The sequence below is a fragment of the Thermobia domestica genome, chromosome 14 (assembly GCF_964235325.1).
Source record: "Thermobia domestica chromosome 14, izTheDome1.hap1.1, whole genome shotgun sequence".
NCBI lineage: Eukaryota > Metazoa > Arthropoda > Insecta > Zygentoma > Lepismatidae > Thermobia > Thermobia domestica.
The window spans coordinates 145,530,945-145,546,525 of NC_137467.1; the positions used below are offsets into that span (position 1 = coordinate 145,530,945).

A 15,581-nucleotide genomic window follows, 5' to 3' on the forward strand; every position below is an offset into this window, starting at 1 on the left:
GATTTTCTGACAAATGTGCTTATAGAATAAAAATAATACGAGACCAAATAATTCGTATGTGATAGCAATACCGAATTGTATTAGCAAAGATACAAAAAACAAAAGGAAACAGAATTTACCAAATTCTTGTTTATCTACGGAAACATAATAAGGAAGTAGACACATAGTTGACCTTACTGAACCCAAACAAACCATTAAGGGATAAGAGATGAACTTGACCTACCTTTAGACTTAACGGTACGTTTTTTTTTTAACTTTTTCTTTTTCTTTTAAAAAGAAACTACCCTAAACCATTAACACATTCAGCTTGGCCTCGAGCTGAAATAGGATATTTTCTACAGAGGGGTAAAACCACAGAAGATGAAAGAATTCAAGAATCTGTATATAGACGTATATATATATATTCTTCAGCTACACAACTAACCTTTGAGATTTTTTTTTTTTTAACTGTTTCTTGTCCCTACGTTGACGGAACCATTCTATGGAAACAGATGTTTCGAGATTGTACTTTCTACACATAGGACTAATATATTGTAATCGTAAATTACAGCTACCTTTTAGATGTACGTTTAACAAATTAATGATGCAAATTATAATTGCCTTGAATTAGACAGAATACTATTGTCACACTTTTATTCCTATACAATTAATATAACGTACGAGGTATTATAGACCTCCTAATTTAAAACGCTATCGTTTTCAATACGATTATTATTAGCATAGATGTTGTTGGCAACATCAATATTAATACTATTATTACTAGCAACAATGTTATGACGGTTATTATTTCATATGCATATTGTTACTTTAATTATTTCGAATTTATAGCTACAAGCATTAGTATTATCAGTTTGTATCAATTGTTATAAAAATATAATGAACCCTTCATAATTGATTTACAAAATGGCAAAGCTTACGAAATAACATGAAAATTAATTCTCTCACTGAAAGAGTTTTAGAGTACAGGTGAAAGACTTTTTGTACATTTATATGGGAAATATAAAACCACAATGCCACAATGATATTATGAAGATACAGAGCAAGAAATTACAGATATGAAAAATATAAGCTATTTATGCGTTATGATCTTATGAATCCGTTAAATAATGCATAAATAAAGTAAGTTAATTGTTACTTTAATGATATTAACTTACGAGTAATTAAAGGTGATTTCTGAACAACAAACAATAGATAGTTCTAAAATTAATTAACATACTGACTTCTAGTATGGCTGAGATAAATTATATTCTTTGCGCGTGGGACGCAAGTCGCACAATTTTGTTTAAATAGAGTATTTTAGAAAGGGATGATTACGCCTTTCGTACTAATGACTCAACATAAATAAATCTATTAAAGTTTAATAATTAGGCAATTCATAGACACTTCTCGCTTGAAAATAGTAATATTCGAGTTATAATTGAACATTTACAATTAACGATAAAATACTAATGTTTTTAATTCGCGAATAGCTAATTAAGGTGAGCTCGTCCACGCTACTGGACTAGGTGAGCGATTAGAAGACATTTAAACTATCATAATATTTCTATATGTATTGCCTATAATTAAGTATACATATTACCACAAAAGATTTCTCAACACATTATAACTACATTGTTAACAAGCATAGGCGATTATTTGAATCAATATTTGGTTTTCAATTAATCGGCATCAGATAAGGGTGCTTAATCATACTGAATTCATACATTTTTCATCCTTATTTAAGGGCACAAATAATACACAATTATATCGCTACACTTGAATTTCTTACTAAATTCGCATTACAATTAACCTCTAGATTAAATGATTTTCATTTACATATGGCGAGAGCTCGAGAATCCTTAAGTCACTGCTGTAGATCAAACAATTGATCTTCAAATAACAAATTAACGATAATTAAACTTCGGATGAGAGAGTTTTACATTAAGATTTTCCTTTTTGATAGGGGGGCGGCTTGGCTTTTTGAATGAGATTGGATGACTTGTTACGTTTAGTAATAATTGCATGAATTTCATTAGCAATTTTGAGGCGTCTGATTTCAACGCAGAAAAAGATAATAATGGCTTAATTTAGTAGAACATTAAGACAAATACACAATTAACTCGGCCGTGGGCAACTTTAATAGGCTTTCTGGTGCGGACAACCTTTTACTCAAGGAAGAATGAATGGAACTGGTCATTGGTGCTCCTAAGATGACTAATACGTAATGAAATACCACATAAAGCTAACTTCAATATGTCTGAAAGATTTTCTCGCTTGACAATAACCTTGGAGCGGATGGCGCTCGGAATCACTTTCATTCATCAGAAAACTTACTCAGTATAGCAGGCCTGTTCAGAAGGGCCGCTTATTCGCACTTTTACCACATTTACATATTTCTGCAAAGGAAACAAGACACTTGGCCTCCTTTTCCTTGCTTCTATTCGCCTTTTTATCGCATTTTTTTGCCTTCTGGGAGAAGACAGAGGGGCTGCAAGAAAATGCGCCCAGGTCGGTAAATTTACGGACCTATTGAATCAACATAAGCATGGCTGGACCTACACTGACGCAAAGAGGTGTGGTCACTCCGAAAAGATGACGACAGCTGTTTGACGCGAGTAGGCAGCAATTCGCAATCGCTATTTCGAGGACAGTTCGAAGGTACTGTCAATAGCAATTTAGCACAAAAGGGAGATATGTATTCTACATATCAAACGCAATTTACATGAATTTCTTCAAGATGCGAGGGGATTACTACTTAACCCAAAACACTACAATTGAAAATTAGCGAGATTATAAATTGAGCGGAAGCACCTGAGTTTGATGATTACGTCACATGGGCTGACGACATTTTTACGTCCGACATAGTTACAATTAGATTTTCGAATTATTACTTTTCACATTACTTTGATATTATACGGCCATTGCAATACAAAGATATTTAACTAGAGCAGTATACAACATTTTCATTAAATAATAGGTTTCAATATTCCTGAACAAACATACATGAATGCACGCAATTTCTCAATTCATGTCTAATAATACTCATAAATGGATACATTTTCATTGAAAAGTTCTACATTTGCCGTGAGGTTTAAATAACTTCTGTTACTAGAAACGATTAGAAACGCTAAATCGTTGTACAACTTCAAAGATTTCAAAGGGTCATCCGTTTTGACACATTTAACTAAACGCAAATCAATAAGAGTGGACTCTAGGTGTTTGACAACAAGATTTTTATCGACTAGCGGTAATAAAGCAACAATTTGTATTCTCGGATTCGGACCAGAGAATGCGAAAAGAACTGAAGGTCGTAACTCTTCATGATACTCAATTAAATTAGAGAGATAATGCAAAGACATGGTTTTGATGCCGTGAAATATAATTTCTGAACTATTCGCTAGGCTAGTCTGGAAATGCAATTCATACCATTTTCGGAATCGTAAGCCGCGTAGATTTTGAACAATTTCCTCTTGTTCTTGTAATCCGTAAGTGGGATTAAACAATTCAAATTTAGGCAAAACTGAACGTTGCGCAACTAGGTACTTAAATGAAGAATCTTGCATGAGAACTTCGTCTTCTTTATAGACAGGATAATACAATTTATGATGTCCAAACATTTTGACAAACTAATTTTTCCTTTTTCTCTCTCTACTAAACTACTGAAATACAAACAAGTGACGAATAAGTGAACGAACGAGTGGATATCGTCACATACATAAAACAAATTGACTTTCTCTCAATGATCAATGACTTAAGTAATTAAGTTTTACATGAATCAAGTAACGACTGACTTGAATGAGTTAAGAATTCTCACGCCTCCGTTTTTCTTTAACTATTACTACTATTATACCTTATTATTGATATTACTAGGAAGAAGAAAGAAACTTCACCAGTTGAAAGAAAACAGATCGTTCTTCGAAAGGTTGCGGAGGGAAACAAGTATTTCGTTCCGCTGTTTTTTTTTCTTTACAGCCGTGGGTTGACGGCGAACGCAAAAGGAAAGGCTTTCTGTCCAAAAGATTGAAAACTTCCTGTCGCGGTCAATGTTTTCCTTCCTATTTTCTTTCTAGGTGTGAACCTTCTTTGATCTTGTTTTTCTTTATTTACAACTACCACGGGGGGGGGGGGGTTTGGAGAATAAACGAACAAGATGTTTCTGTGAGTGTTATCTTAACTTGAAAAGATTGGAACAATAAGTTCTGCAATGAAACTATACCTAACTCTCTTTTTAAATTTGTAAAAAGATGTAAGATTACGTTTACGTCAACAAAGCAAAATGAGAGATTTGTTGTGTCTCTACCATACAACTATCTTGTGATTTAAAAATGAACAAAATATTTTGAATGAGGTGTGCAAACTATTCAAAAACACACAACTTAACTTGATTTACTTTGAAACACACTTTCCTTAAATTTTAACTAAAATTACAAGATTAAATCAACACAGTATAACAATTTACAAGATAGATTAAATTTTTCGCTATCACAAGCTGTTACCAAAATTTGCCAAAATTAACAGAATTTACTCTTGTGAAGCGGGTTCGCATGTCACGCGCTGCCACCATTTAATGGTCAGCGGTGACATATCCCTTCCGCTTGCCACCATTTAATGTCGCGGCCACGAACGGTCTCAAGGGGAACACTAGACCTTCGTGGTGGACTGGTAGGATTCTCAGTGTTAGAAAGTTGTAAAACACCGATTCTATCATTTGCATTTAAAGAACAACGAATAGTTTGTTCACGCTCCCAAGTAAGCTCTGGTAGAAGTCAAAATATAGGTTTTATATACACGAGCGCTTAACTAATTTATGGGCGTACTGACAGGGTGTGAAGACACCGATATAGAGAACGATAGCCAAGAACAACAAGTATTTATATACCGCCAGAGGATAATTATATCACAACAAGGTTAATTCACATCGGGGCCACCATTTATGTGGACCAGGGTTCGAATCTCAATGTAGCCACCATTTTATGGTTACAGATCCTTACCGCTTGCCACCATTTTATGTCAGCGGTGACATATCCTTCCGATTCAGTTATCAAATTATGTGCGTGACGCGGGGTATCGCATGTCACAGGCCGACAACAATTATGTCGCGCGTGCACATTCCACCATTTAATGTCGCCAAAGTATGCCTTGGTGGAGGAGGTTGTTATTAGCACAATAATAATGAATAATAGCAAGAGGTAGCCTTGAAAAAGGCTGTTTATATTGGGACTTCAAATTAGTCCGTGTCAAAGAGGAGCAATGCAGCTCAGATGATAGATGGTTAAATAACATACAGTTTCAATAACAACCAAGTCAGGGCGCAAAGGCGCAGATGTCCATCTCAAGCAAATAGGCTATCGAATGACCACTCGTCAAGGGGGACAGCTTTAGGGTCCCGTAACAATACAAATAACAAAAGCAAGGCGGTTTTCGTCCAAATGAGGACGAGTGTGGTCAGTACGCAAGAGAACAATGATTACGAGTATTAAGATATTAGCGAGAAGGCGTCAGCGAGTTGGAATACCACTGCTATCAGCCAGTTCAGAATACTTAGCAAATTAGCATATCAAAACATATTATATCGTTATAATTAAACACGAGATTACAGCTCGAATTAAAAGAGATCTTGGAAATCAAAAGTAATTAGCAATTCATACAAACGATATTTAAGCAACAAAAGGTTTCAAAGTAATTTTGAAACTACTTGGGAGGTGATCCCCTTTACAGTTAAGCGACTTGATGAAAAGATAATGCAAATGACAGTTACATGAAAATATTAAATAAACAGTGATAACCCACCTGAGGTCCGTGGTCCTACCTCCAGGCACTCCAAGTCGAGATGGGACGACTCCGGGGTTATCTTCGACGTTGCTGTAGCCGTTTCGTACGCACCAGGTAGCACAATCACTTAAAAGCACTAAAAACACTATTACGATAAAAATTCTCACTTGTACCTCGAGCGGCTGAAATACAAGAGCAGGATAGACGGACGATGATCAGGACCTCATGTAAGACAAGGTCGTCACTGAGCTTCGTACGGGATTAGAAGTCTTCGGAATATTTGGGACTTCGCACAGGCTGGTCTTCTCCTGGATGGATGATGGAATAGAGGTGAGACGAATGGTGAATGCAGTTCCCAGATTCGAACTACGTCCAACAGGATTTCATTCCACAGGTCATCTGCCTTCTCCAGTAGACTACAACATGGGCACGTCGATACGAGGCGTTAATATAGATATTGAGAAAGATTATGAAACGTTCACCAAAAGGAAGTATTGAGATTGTTTTTGAATGACGTAAACAACGCAAGTTCGAGTTAGGAAGAATTTTATTAGCTGGCTCGAATAAGTCCGTAGACTGAATACATTACAGGGTGACTTTCCTACAGGAGGTCTTCGATGGATTCGTAACTCAGCGTTAGCACAGGTTAACGAATATTGTTTTAGGAAGCGTTTAGGTACACAAAGGTTGAGTTAATGAGAGATCTTGAAAAGATCTGTGTAGAGCCAGTGCTCAGATTAGGTAAACAGAATCTGAGTAGAAGTAACTAAGTTTGTAGATTGGCTGTATACTCACAGTGAGAACAGAAGTACTGTCCAGTTGAGCACTTAAGGTTGAATTAGTGATAACACACACTGCTCGTCTCCAATGATGAATCTTTACGAAATGTCCGTGGTGGAAGGAATACCGTCCTTACGCCGTATGATGGAAGTTAACAGTCACTGCCGACACAATAGCACAAGTCGGTGAGGGATGTAACAAAGTTTCTCCCGACCGAAGAACGGGCTATAACAAGAGTGTCAACGTTCCGGCGTAGTTCCAAGTTAGACTGTGGACGATAAGTCCATGTCGTGGAGTTTGATGGAACTTTAACTGAAGGAAGCAACAAGCGGGAGCTTGTGCCACTTCTAAAGGTGATCGGAATTTCCCCCGAAGGGGGCAACGGGCGGAGGCCCGCGCCTCTTCGAAAAACTATCGAATAATCCCCCAAATTAACTGATCACTTAATGAATCTAAAGAGAGATGTCCTCACTTTTTGTTTGTCCTTATCATTCTCACACGGCACTAGGTTAGGGACGTGTGAAGGCAGGGGTAAGTCAGGGTTTTACCTGATTGGATTTCTAATTATTTATGAAACGAATTTAAGTTTCTGCGACTGCGTAAGCAGGCGGAGGGCGTATCCTAAAAGCTTCCTTTACATGGGAAAATTTCTTGATACAAAAACCCTGATAACCTGAGAAGGTTAACATTTGACCTCATGTGTACAAAGAGTCACTTTTAGTTACAGATAGTACAATTTACTAAGACAACTTTAATTACACCATGACTCTCCAGACACATTATATTTCTAATAAAATTTCAAGAGTTCAAAAGTTCAAACTTTGCAAGTGTGCTTTAAAATAATAACTTAGGTCTGTGACAATTTATATTACTAAAACGTCCAAAAACAGAGTGAATAATCAAATTTATACTCGAACACTTGTGGTTGTATTACGGGAAGATGAGACTCTGTGTCAGAGTTATTGAATATATTACTGGCTAGCAAAATAACCTTTTTAACCTTTAAGTTAACTAAATGAAAATCGGATTAATGCTGTCGTATCTATTTATTTAAGAGTTGTGATAACCAAAAGTAGGAATCTATTACTTTCCTGTAGGTGGAAATATTATCTTCTCCAGACGAGAAAGGTTATAGTTTAACTGATTCTTGAGCAGACAGTCAGCTGGCTGGGAGGGATGAAGCAGACAGAATATTTCATTCAAGAAAAAAAAATAAAGACAGCTGGAAAGAGCCGAATGAGCGCGAAGTGAATGACTAACATTTCCCTGTTCTCTCGCTTTTCCTTGTTTTAAGATTTAAGAAAAAATAAACTTGTCTACGCAATTAGAAAAATAATTGTCGATAATTGTTTGAGTAATTGTGGAGTGTGGCAAAAATTTTGGCGCCAATTGAGATGGCGCGTGTGGCACACTACAGCTCATTACCAGAAATGCAATTTCCTTACAGTTATATAACAGAAACAACACGGTGTCTAAGAACTAAATTGAATTAATGCAATAAAAGAGATTACGCATGCGCAGAAAGTGGCTTTGGCCCACCTTACGCGCGAATCACGGTTTAAAGTATGGCTGTGTGCGAGGAATATGTAAAACACCGACAGGGTACAAGCACGTGTTTCTAGAAAGAAGCGCTCACCGATAGCCAATCATGCGATGACTGGCGGAGTAATACCATTCTGTAATGTTTACATCAGGATCAGAAGGCTCGTTGAATGAACTTTAGGCATTTCTCCCATCAAGCTCAACCTGCGTTACAAGTAATTTCCCAGTACTATTTTCACGCTTCCCCTGTGTATTTAAATTACCCCGGGTGAAGTCTTCTGAAATCTAAACTAGTAATAAGTGTCTCGATTGGGAAAAGCATCGTCCCTCACTGAGTTTTAGAAAAAGCACTTAGTGCAAGCTCCTTTTCCTTAAAAAAGAAAGAAAAAAGTCTATCGTGAGTACATAGTTAACTTTCAGAAGACTTACTTCCACGCAGAAGACCCAGATTTGATTCCCAATAGAGCTCATATCGTTCGAATTCCACGTTAAACTGTAAACCATGTTATATAGTATCATTGCTGAAAGGGATGTTGAACTCCAAATCAAAATTTAACGTCATCTTAACCAGTGGCGGAACTAAAGGCTTGGGGGCCTCCCCGCAGACAGTATGGAGTGGGACCCTTCTCTACGTTTCACTTCACGATGTGGGGCCCCCTTATGGCTTGAGGTCCTTCCGCAATGCGGGGCCTGTGGGGGGCCTGATCTTAACGTTTGACCTGACATTAAACATTTTACAGGTTTGTTTCATGTATTTCCGTAAACTTCTTGTTCTGAATAACAATTATACTGATTCCTTTTTCCGAAAATTTGACTTCGATGATCCCTAACCCAAGAACTCAAGGTTTTTACAGGAAAGTATTTCGTAGATGTAATAAGCAAACCGAATTCTCTCTCTTTGCCAAGTTGGAGCAACATGGTATATATTTGTATTACTTCCGATTAAAATGCGGAGTTCAAGACGAAGATAGAATCTATGAACCCATATTATTGGATATTTGTTTCTCGCTATCGTTTTTCCTCTGATATTAGTTATAGCTCATGAGACGATATATTTCTCGTCTCGAAAAACAAGAGGAGAAGTACCAGGTTATCATAAAATAAGTATCGCTGTTCAGAGAACTCTGGAGACATAACCACTCGACAGAATGTAACCAAACTTGGTAGGAATATATTTGGAAACATGCAGAAGTGATTGGCATAGAAAATAAAGTTAGTTCCATTTTTTGCCACCAGAGGTAATTGTGGCGCTGTACAACACCAAGTAAGTGCAGCATGGGAGAAAAACGACACTAGTGATTCTAAATGATAAGAAAGGCTGCAAATATATCTCCTGTAGGTCTCGTAGGATTGATTACCAATGCTATTAATAGTCCCTGCTCAGTAGCGGATTTACGAGGGGGGGGGGTTGAGCTGAAGAATCCATTTAAAAATTGTTGGATATATTACGAAAACGAAGTTAAATTTTAGTCTTTCCTGTGCTCTTAAACTGCAAGCTCCCTCCAAAATTACAGCTGGATTCCACCTTTTCATCAGAGCACTTCGTGCCTCGAAGCCGCTCCTCTTCACCCACTCGCCAACTTGCTGCGTTGTCACTTCGTCATAAACATAGACTTAGACAATTCGTGTAGCTACTCGTGCGAGGGAGAGAGAGCGATCTGGCTGAGGCTCTGCTGTGCATAGAGTGATCGAGTTCGATTCAACTGTAATTTATTGAGCGCAATGATTTGAGATCCACTTTATAGAAAACTGAAGGTACTTTTCTTATGAAATGCTATGTAATGCTCGATAAGAAATTTAATTCAGTTAAGCAAAATAAGACGCTATAAGGAGAATTAATTTTGGTTCTGGGGGCAAGAACGAACGAATAAATAAAGCACCTTTCTTGGGTACACCCGCATAAAAGCCAATTTATAATATGTAAAGTGTATATGGCAATCAGACACCGGTCAGAAAGAGAAGAGAAATAATAATAATAATAATAATAATAATAATAATAATAATAATAATAATAATAATAATAATAATAATAATAATAATAATAATAATAATAATAAATGTATCCATCCTAAATTCCCCTACTTTCATTAAATCTTGGGGACTGGCTACGGGCCTGGATGGTTCACAATTCATCATTTCTCTAATTTTGCTTTTCGAGAATCGAGAAATCCAAATGTACAAAACATCATTTCTACTAAATTAAAAAAAAATATATATATACTTACAAATAGCAGCTATATTGGTCACTGTTCATCTATTGATTCGTCCTCTTCCAAGATATCCACACCGAGATCATCGCTGCACTCACTCACAATTTCTTCATCACTTTCGTCATCCAGTTTCCAAATTAACCACTACACGGTCATGCAGTATTTCAGCAAGTCCGTCGGTCTCCCACATATAATCCTCAACCGTTTGTACGTGGTGTACAGCGTTTTTCCACTGCTGTGGCGTGATATTTTGTACAGCGTTTTTCATCAATTGTTCTGTATCAGCCAATTTAAATTTTGTGTTACGCGCCGCGATTTCACCCTTCACAGACGTCCATATCAATTCTATCGAATTTAACTCACAGTGATACGGCGGAGTCCGCAATACCTCATGTCCGGCACTTTGAGCTATCTCGTCAAGCTTATACGTCACGTGTCGAGTACGCTCACGATCCACTATTTCAAGAAGTTCACATTTATTCAGAGATGAATCCCAGGAAATACTTTTTTCGGTCAACCATTCTTGAATGTCTGCTTTTTTAGTTCTTTTTGTCGGCACTTTATCACTTTTCTCCGAGTGACTGGGGGCATTATCCATCACTATCACAGACTTAGGGGGAATATTAGGAAGTAACCTTTCTTTGAAATATTTTTCGTATACCCTGGAATCCATTTCCGAGTGATATTCTTTGTTCTTTTTATCTTTTTGGCCTCGAAAAATCAGTTCAGCGCCTGGAACAAAACCATCTTCTGATCCTGCATGAACCAGTATCACCCTTCCTCCCTTCCCAGAGGGAGCTTTCGCTCCCGTTGAAAGACCCTCTCGCCAAGCTTGCTCCGCAGATTTTATTTTCGTATCAACCCACCTTTTGTTTTTGGTGTGCCCCTGATTCGACCAAGTTTCATCCGTGTAAATTATTTTTTTACCCTCATGCCTTGCTTTTCTTATGGCTCTTAGGTACCTATGTCTCCAAGCAATAATGTCTTCCCTGTCGATTAAGAGCGAATTTCTTTTATTTCTTAAAAATTTAAAACCCATTTCTCGTAGTAGGCGGTACAAAGTGAATCGTGAAATGTTTGGGAGCTGAGGGTCATTCTGCACAATTTCCAACACATTTTGCACTGTTGGGAGTTCATTCTTTCTGAAAAATTCATATACTTTCCGCCTTATAGTTTCCCGGGTAAAATTGTCGTAAATGTCAACACGTGTCATTCGCTTTTCACTTTTTCTGTCTTTGCGTGGGGTTTCTAATCTCCCGTTGTTCATTAAATGCTGCTTTCTTATATCATATACAGTGGATTTTGCAACGAGAGTGGCCGCAGCAGTTTTATCCACAGCTTCCCGCACAGAAGTTTTTCTTCCCCCTTCCTGTTCTTGTGAGCGGAAGTATGAATAAACATTAAGAATAATAATTTGTCGCTCTCCACTTTTAAGAATACGCTTTTTTTTTTCCTCCAATCTTATAACATTCGGGTGACTGCACAGATGTTGATGGTTCCATTATTTACAATTAAATATTTACAAAAAAAAAAAAAAAATACTATATACAGGAAGCATAAAAGGGGGATGAAACACAAACACGAACACGCACACACACACAGCAAATCTTGAGACGATACACAATTATATACACACATAATCACACGACAATACTTTAACTCTGCAAATAGAACTTCCGCAATAAAAACAACAAATAATGTATATATACACAGTACAATTGATATATTTAAATAAATATTACTAAATATTTTCCACGGATATAAGCAAAGTAACGAGGCAATAGATCGCTTTCTCTAGAACAGTACAGTGGCTCTTCAGCGGTCGTTGACATTTGGCAACAAAGGTCGTCATCCTCTCATTGGGGGTGGATAAGTTGTAGTGTTGCTTCTCCTCTTCTTCAGATCCTCGTATCTATGACCAATGAATCGAACTGTGGCAGCCCCAAATGAATAGAAGAAAATATACAATTCTACTGTTCTTAGTCATTTGGAATCGTATCATCAATTCCAATATTTGAAAACAACGCTAACGGTAAGTTTATTACTCTCATACCGCTAAATGAAATTCATATGGCAAATTTCTTTATAAAACAGCAATTCTCATAATAAGCATGCCACGAGGGAATACACTCAAAGGGAAAATTCGTTTGTTAGGTTTTTAAACGTCTTTACCCAACAGCGAGACTATATAGAGACTGGACTTACAGGATAAAGTGCAATCCGCGGGCCTGACTCGGGCCTACAAAGCATATCACTTCGGGCCCGGGCCGTAAATTTTTAAATATACAATCATATTTCTCGGGCCTTTTGAGGCCTAACTTTGTAAATGTACTGTACAACGATATTTATTGGACGTTTGGACCATTCTTTCTTAAGAACTTTTAAAGCAGATCTGCAAAATTAAACTTCTAATTTCTGTAAATAAGAAAAATATAATTTTTAGTAAATTATAAAGTTTATGTAATTCGGGTTTATTTCGGGCTCATTTGATTACCACATGAACTCGGGCCTAAATGCTAAAACATATTTCGGACTCGGGTCGGACCTCACATTATAAACTCACGAGCCGGGCCCAGCCTGGGCTAAAAATTCCGGCCCGTGCAGACCTCTACCACGTGCACCGAAGGCGAGTGCTTTGAAGTAACGGGGATTCCCTTAGATGAGTTATTTTATTTCCTTATTTAAAAATGGCAGAGTTACGAAATGACATTTTCTTTCACTCAACCATTTCCACAATTTTTTTTTTTATTTATTTTACAAATTCATTCTCAAAGTAAACAATGATTTTTCACCAGGGGGGAATGGACACATAAGATAAACAAGAGAACATCTTATAGATGTAAAACTATATAAAGAGGAAAAGAGAAAATAATTAAAGAAATACATCTCTTTCATATATAAAGTTTGTGCTGTGAAAAATCGTGTTGACGTTGACTACAGTAAAAATCTTGATTTGAAGACGGCCGAATCAAAAAGCACTTGAGCGTCAGACAAAACTTTTCAATAGCAGCAAAAAAAACTACAAGTGGAATTGATGCTTTCTTATGTAAACGCGATACTGTAGACGCATTTTTCGAACTGAAAGAACATTTTCATAGCCAAAAGGACTTGATAAAAATAATAAGACTTGAACAACAAGGTGGTATTTCCTTTGAAGAGGGTATTAGCCAATAAGTATCTCTAAGAAATTTAAATTTAGAAAATAGGTAAGTAGGTTTATTAGATTTAAGTTATTTTGTATAAAATGATAAGAGTGTGAATACGAAGACACTATTCTTGCTGTGGATAACAGTGGATCTGGGAGCAAAAGGTTTCTTTATAAAGTGCGAAAAGTTCTGCAGAAAAATAACAAGAACATTTTTCACGACAAAATCCCTTATCTGCTGAAAACCTGAAAACAAGTGCAAAAAGGAAAAAAAAAAAAACGAATGGAAAGTCCAGATGCATACTAATAATGAAACTATAAATGGAGTACAAATTAATTTTTCGTTGCTCCGCGGGCTCCCCCGAGTGGTCGCGGGATCGATTCCCGCCGGGAGCCCACCTTGAATGAAGTGGTTCGGATCTCACTTTAAACTGTAGGTCCACGTCTCTATATAGCCCCGCTGTTGAAAAAGGACGTAAAATCCTAAACACTTTCACTTTCAGCTGGTATAGCCTTGGCTTAGCACTAGGGAGATCATGGAATTAAATCACGCACCAGGACATCATACATTAGGTTTTACTCACTCAGTGAATGGAATTATCTTGTGTCATTCATTGTGCACCCTTTGAAACCACATATGCCTCCGAAAAGTTAAATAATTTTAACTTCTTCGTCGTAATTTGAACAGACGCTGACAATAAGTGCTTTAAATTTGTCTGAGCTCTTAGTATTTTCGAATGTGCTGAACGAAAATTCAACCAATGTTTTTCTCACTAGTGGATATTGAGACAATCATGTTTGTAAACAGACGGAGATGCAAAGCCTTGTGTTTTTTTTTCTTTTAAAAAAAGCGACCAAACAAAATAAGGAACACATTTCCTTCAGCGTCCTATTTTCTGTTTTTTAACAAGCTTACTACACGAAGGGTATTCTTGGGCAGATTTACTAAATATACCGTAATTGTACAGATTTGTATAAACTTCGAAAGAACAAGTCCGTGACACCCATGGAAATGGAATTGACAACACTGAGCAGCTTAAAGGGATTTTTGCCATGCCATTTTGATTTTCTCTTTGTCCGAAATTAAAAGCGTAGCGGCATTTCAGATTTGGCTTGGGGGGGGGGGGGGAAAGACCCCTTGATATAAGTAAAATTTCGCGTTTTTCACTGACTTATTACTATTTTATTGATAAAATTTATATAAATCTCAAACTCAGGGGGGAAATGCCCCTCCCTGTCCTCCCTAATTGACGCCCCTGAATTAAAACCCGTTTTCTAGTATTTATAGTTGAGTATAAAGAAACATATTAATTTTGTAATTGAAAATTTTTAAAACATGCTAATTAAATACAAGATAATTAATAATTAATCACTAATTAAAGTTTTTACTTTTCGGCCCAAGGAAGGAAATTCAAAGCACCAACCCTGCAAAAGACGATTAATTACTTTTCCTGTATACGATAAAATCATTTGCAAAGTTTTATTTACCAACAATCACACTATATTTCATTTTAATTCCTTGATCCCCTAAAAATTCTATTAATTCAATTAAATATTAAGTGACTGTGTGTAAATGATGCTTGTAAATTATTTTATCCTATAGAGGAAGAGTAACTTAGTCATTATTTGCAGGGTTGGTTGATTGAATTTCCTTCGTTGGGCTTCAAAGTAAAAAGTTAAATTATTAATTAATTATTATCTTGTAATTATTTAGCATATTTTAAAAAAATCAATTACAAAAGTCATAATATTATGTACCTTCTTATTTGCAATTATAAATACTAGAAAATATGTTTTAATTACGGAAAAGAAAAAAGAAAAATGGCGAAGCTACAATCCCCTTAATTTTCGTATTTATTATTTTCAATAATAGAACGTTAATCAATAATATCCTTAATCTATTTACAAATTGTTGTCACAAACATATAAGTTTTCGAAAACTCATATGATAATTGATAGCGAACGTAAGATGACTTGGAAGAAAAGTTGCTGAATTGGATACACTGTCGTTAAACAGCGCTGGGATCTTCAGCGAGTCCCTTCCCAATAGCAGACGAAAACCGAAGTGCTCGGATCAAAAGGTGGTCACAAGAATAGTGTCAAATCTCGTCTCCAGAGGCTGTTGTTTCTCTGTTCAATGTTAAGTACGGTAA

At 36.6% G+C, this 15,581-nt stretch overlaps 2 protein-coding genes across 3 annotated transcripts in view; one reads left to right on the forward strand and one right to left on the reverse strand.

The window, feature by feature from the left end:
• LOC145670388 (uncharacterized) overlaps window positions 1-15,581 on the forward strand; it is a 382,033-nt gene that overhangs the window by 277,817 nt on the left and 88,635 nt on the right. The gene's annotated exons all lie outside the window — the stretch shown is intronic.
• Window positions 10,405-11,322, reverse strand: LOC145670032 (uncharacterized). Its single transcript, XM_081738376.1, has one exon. The coding sequence runs from the start codon at window positions 11,320-11,322 to the stop codon at window positions 10,405-10,407; it is 918 nt and encodes a 305-aa protein (XP_081594502.1).

Excerpts from the sequence above, each read along its gene's own strand:
- LOC145670032 (XM_081738376.1), bottom strand. The coding sequence starts at position 11,322 with ATGGGTTTTAAATTTTTAAGAAATAAAAGAAATTCGCTCTTAATCGAC.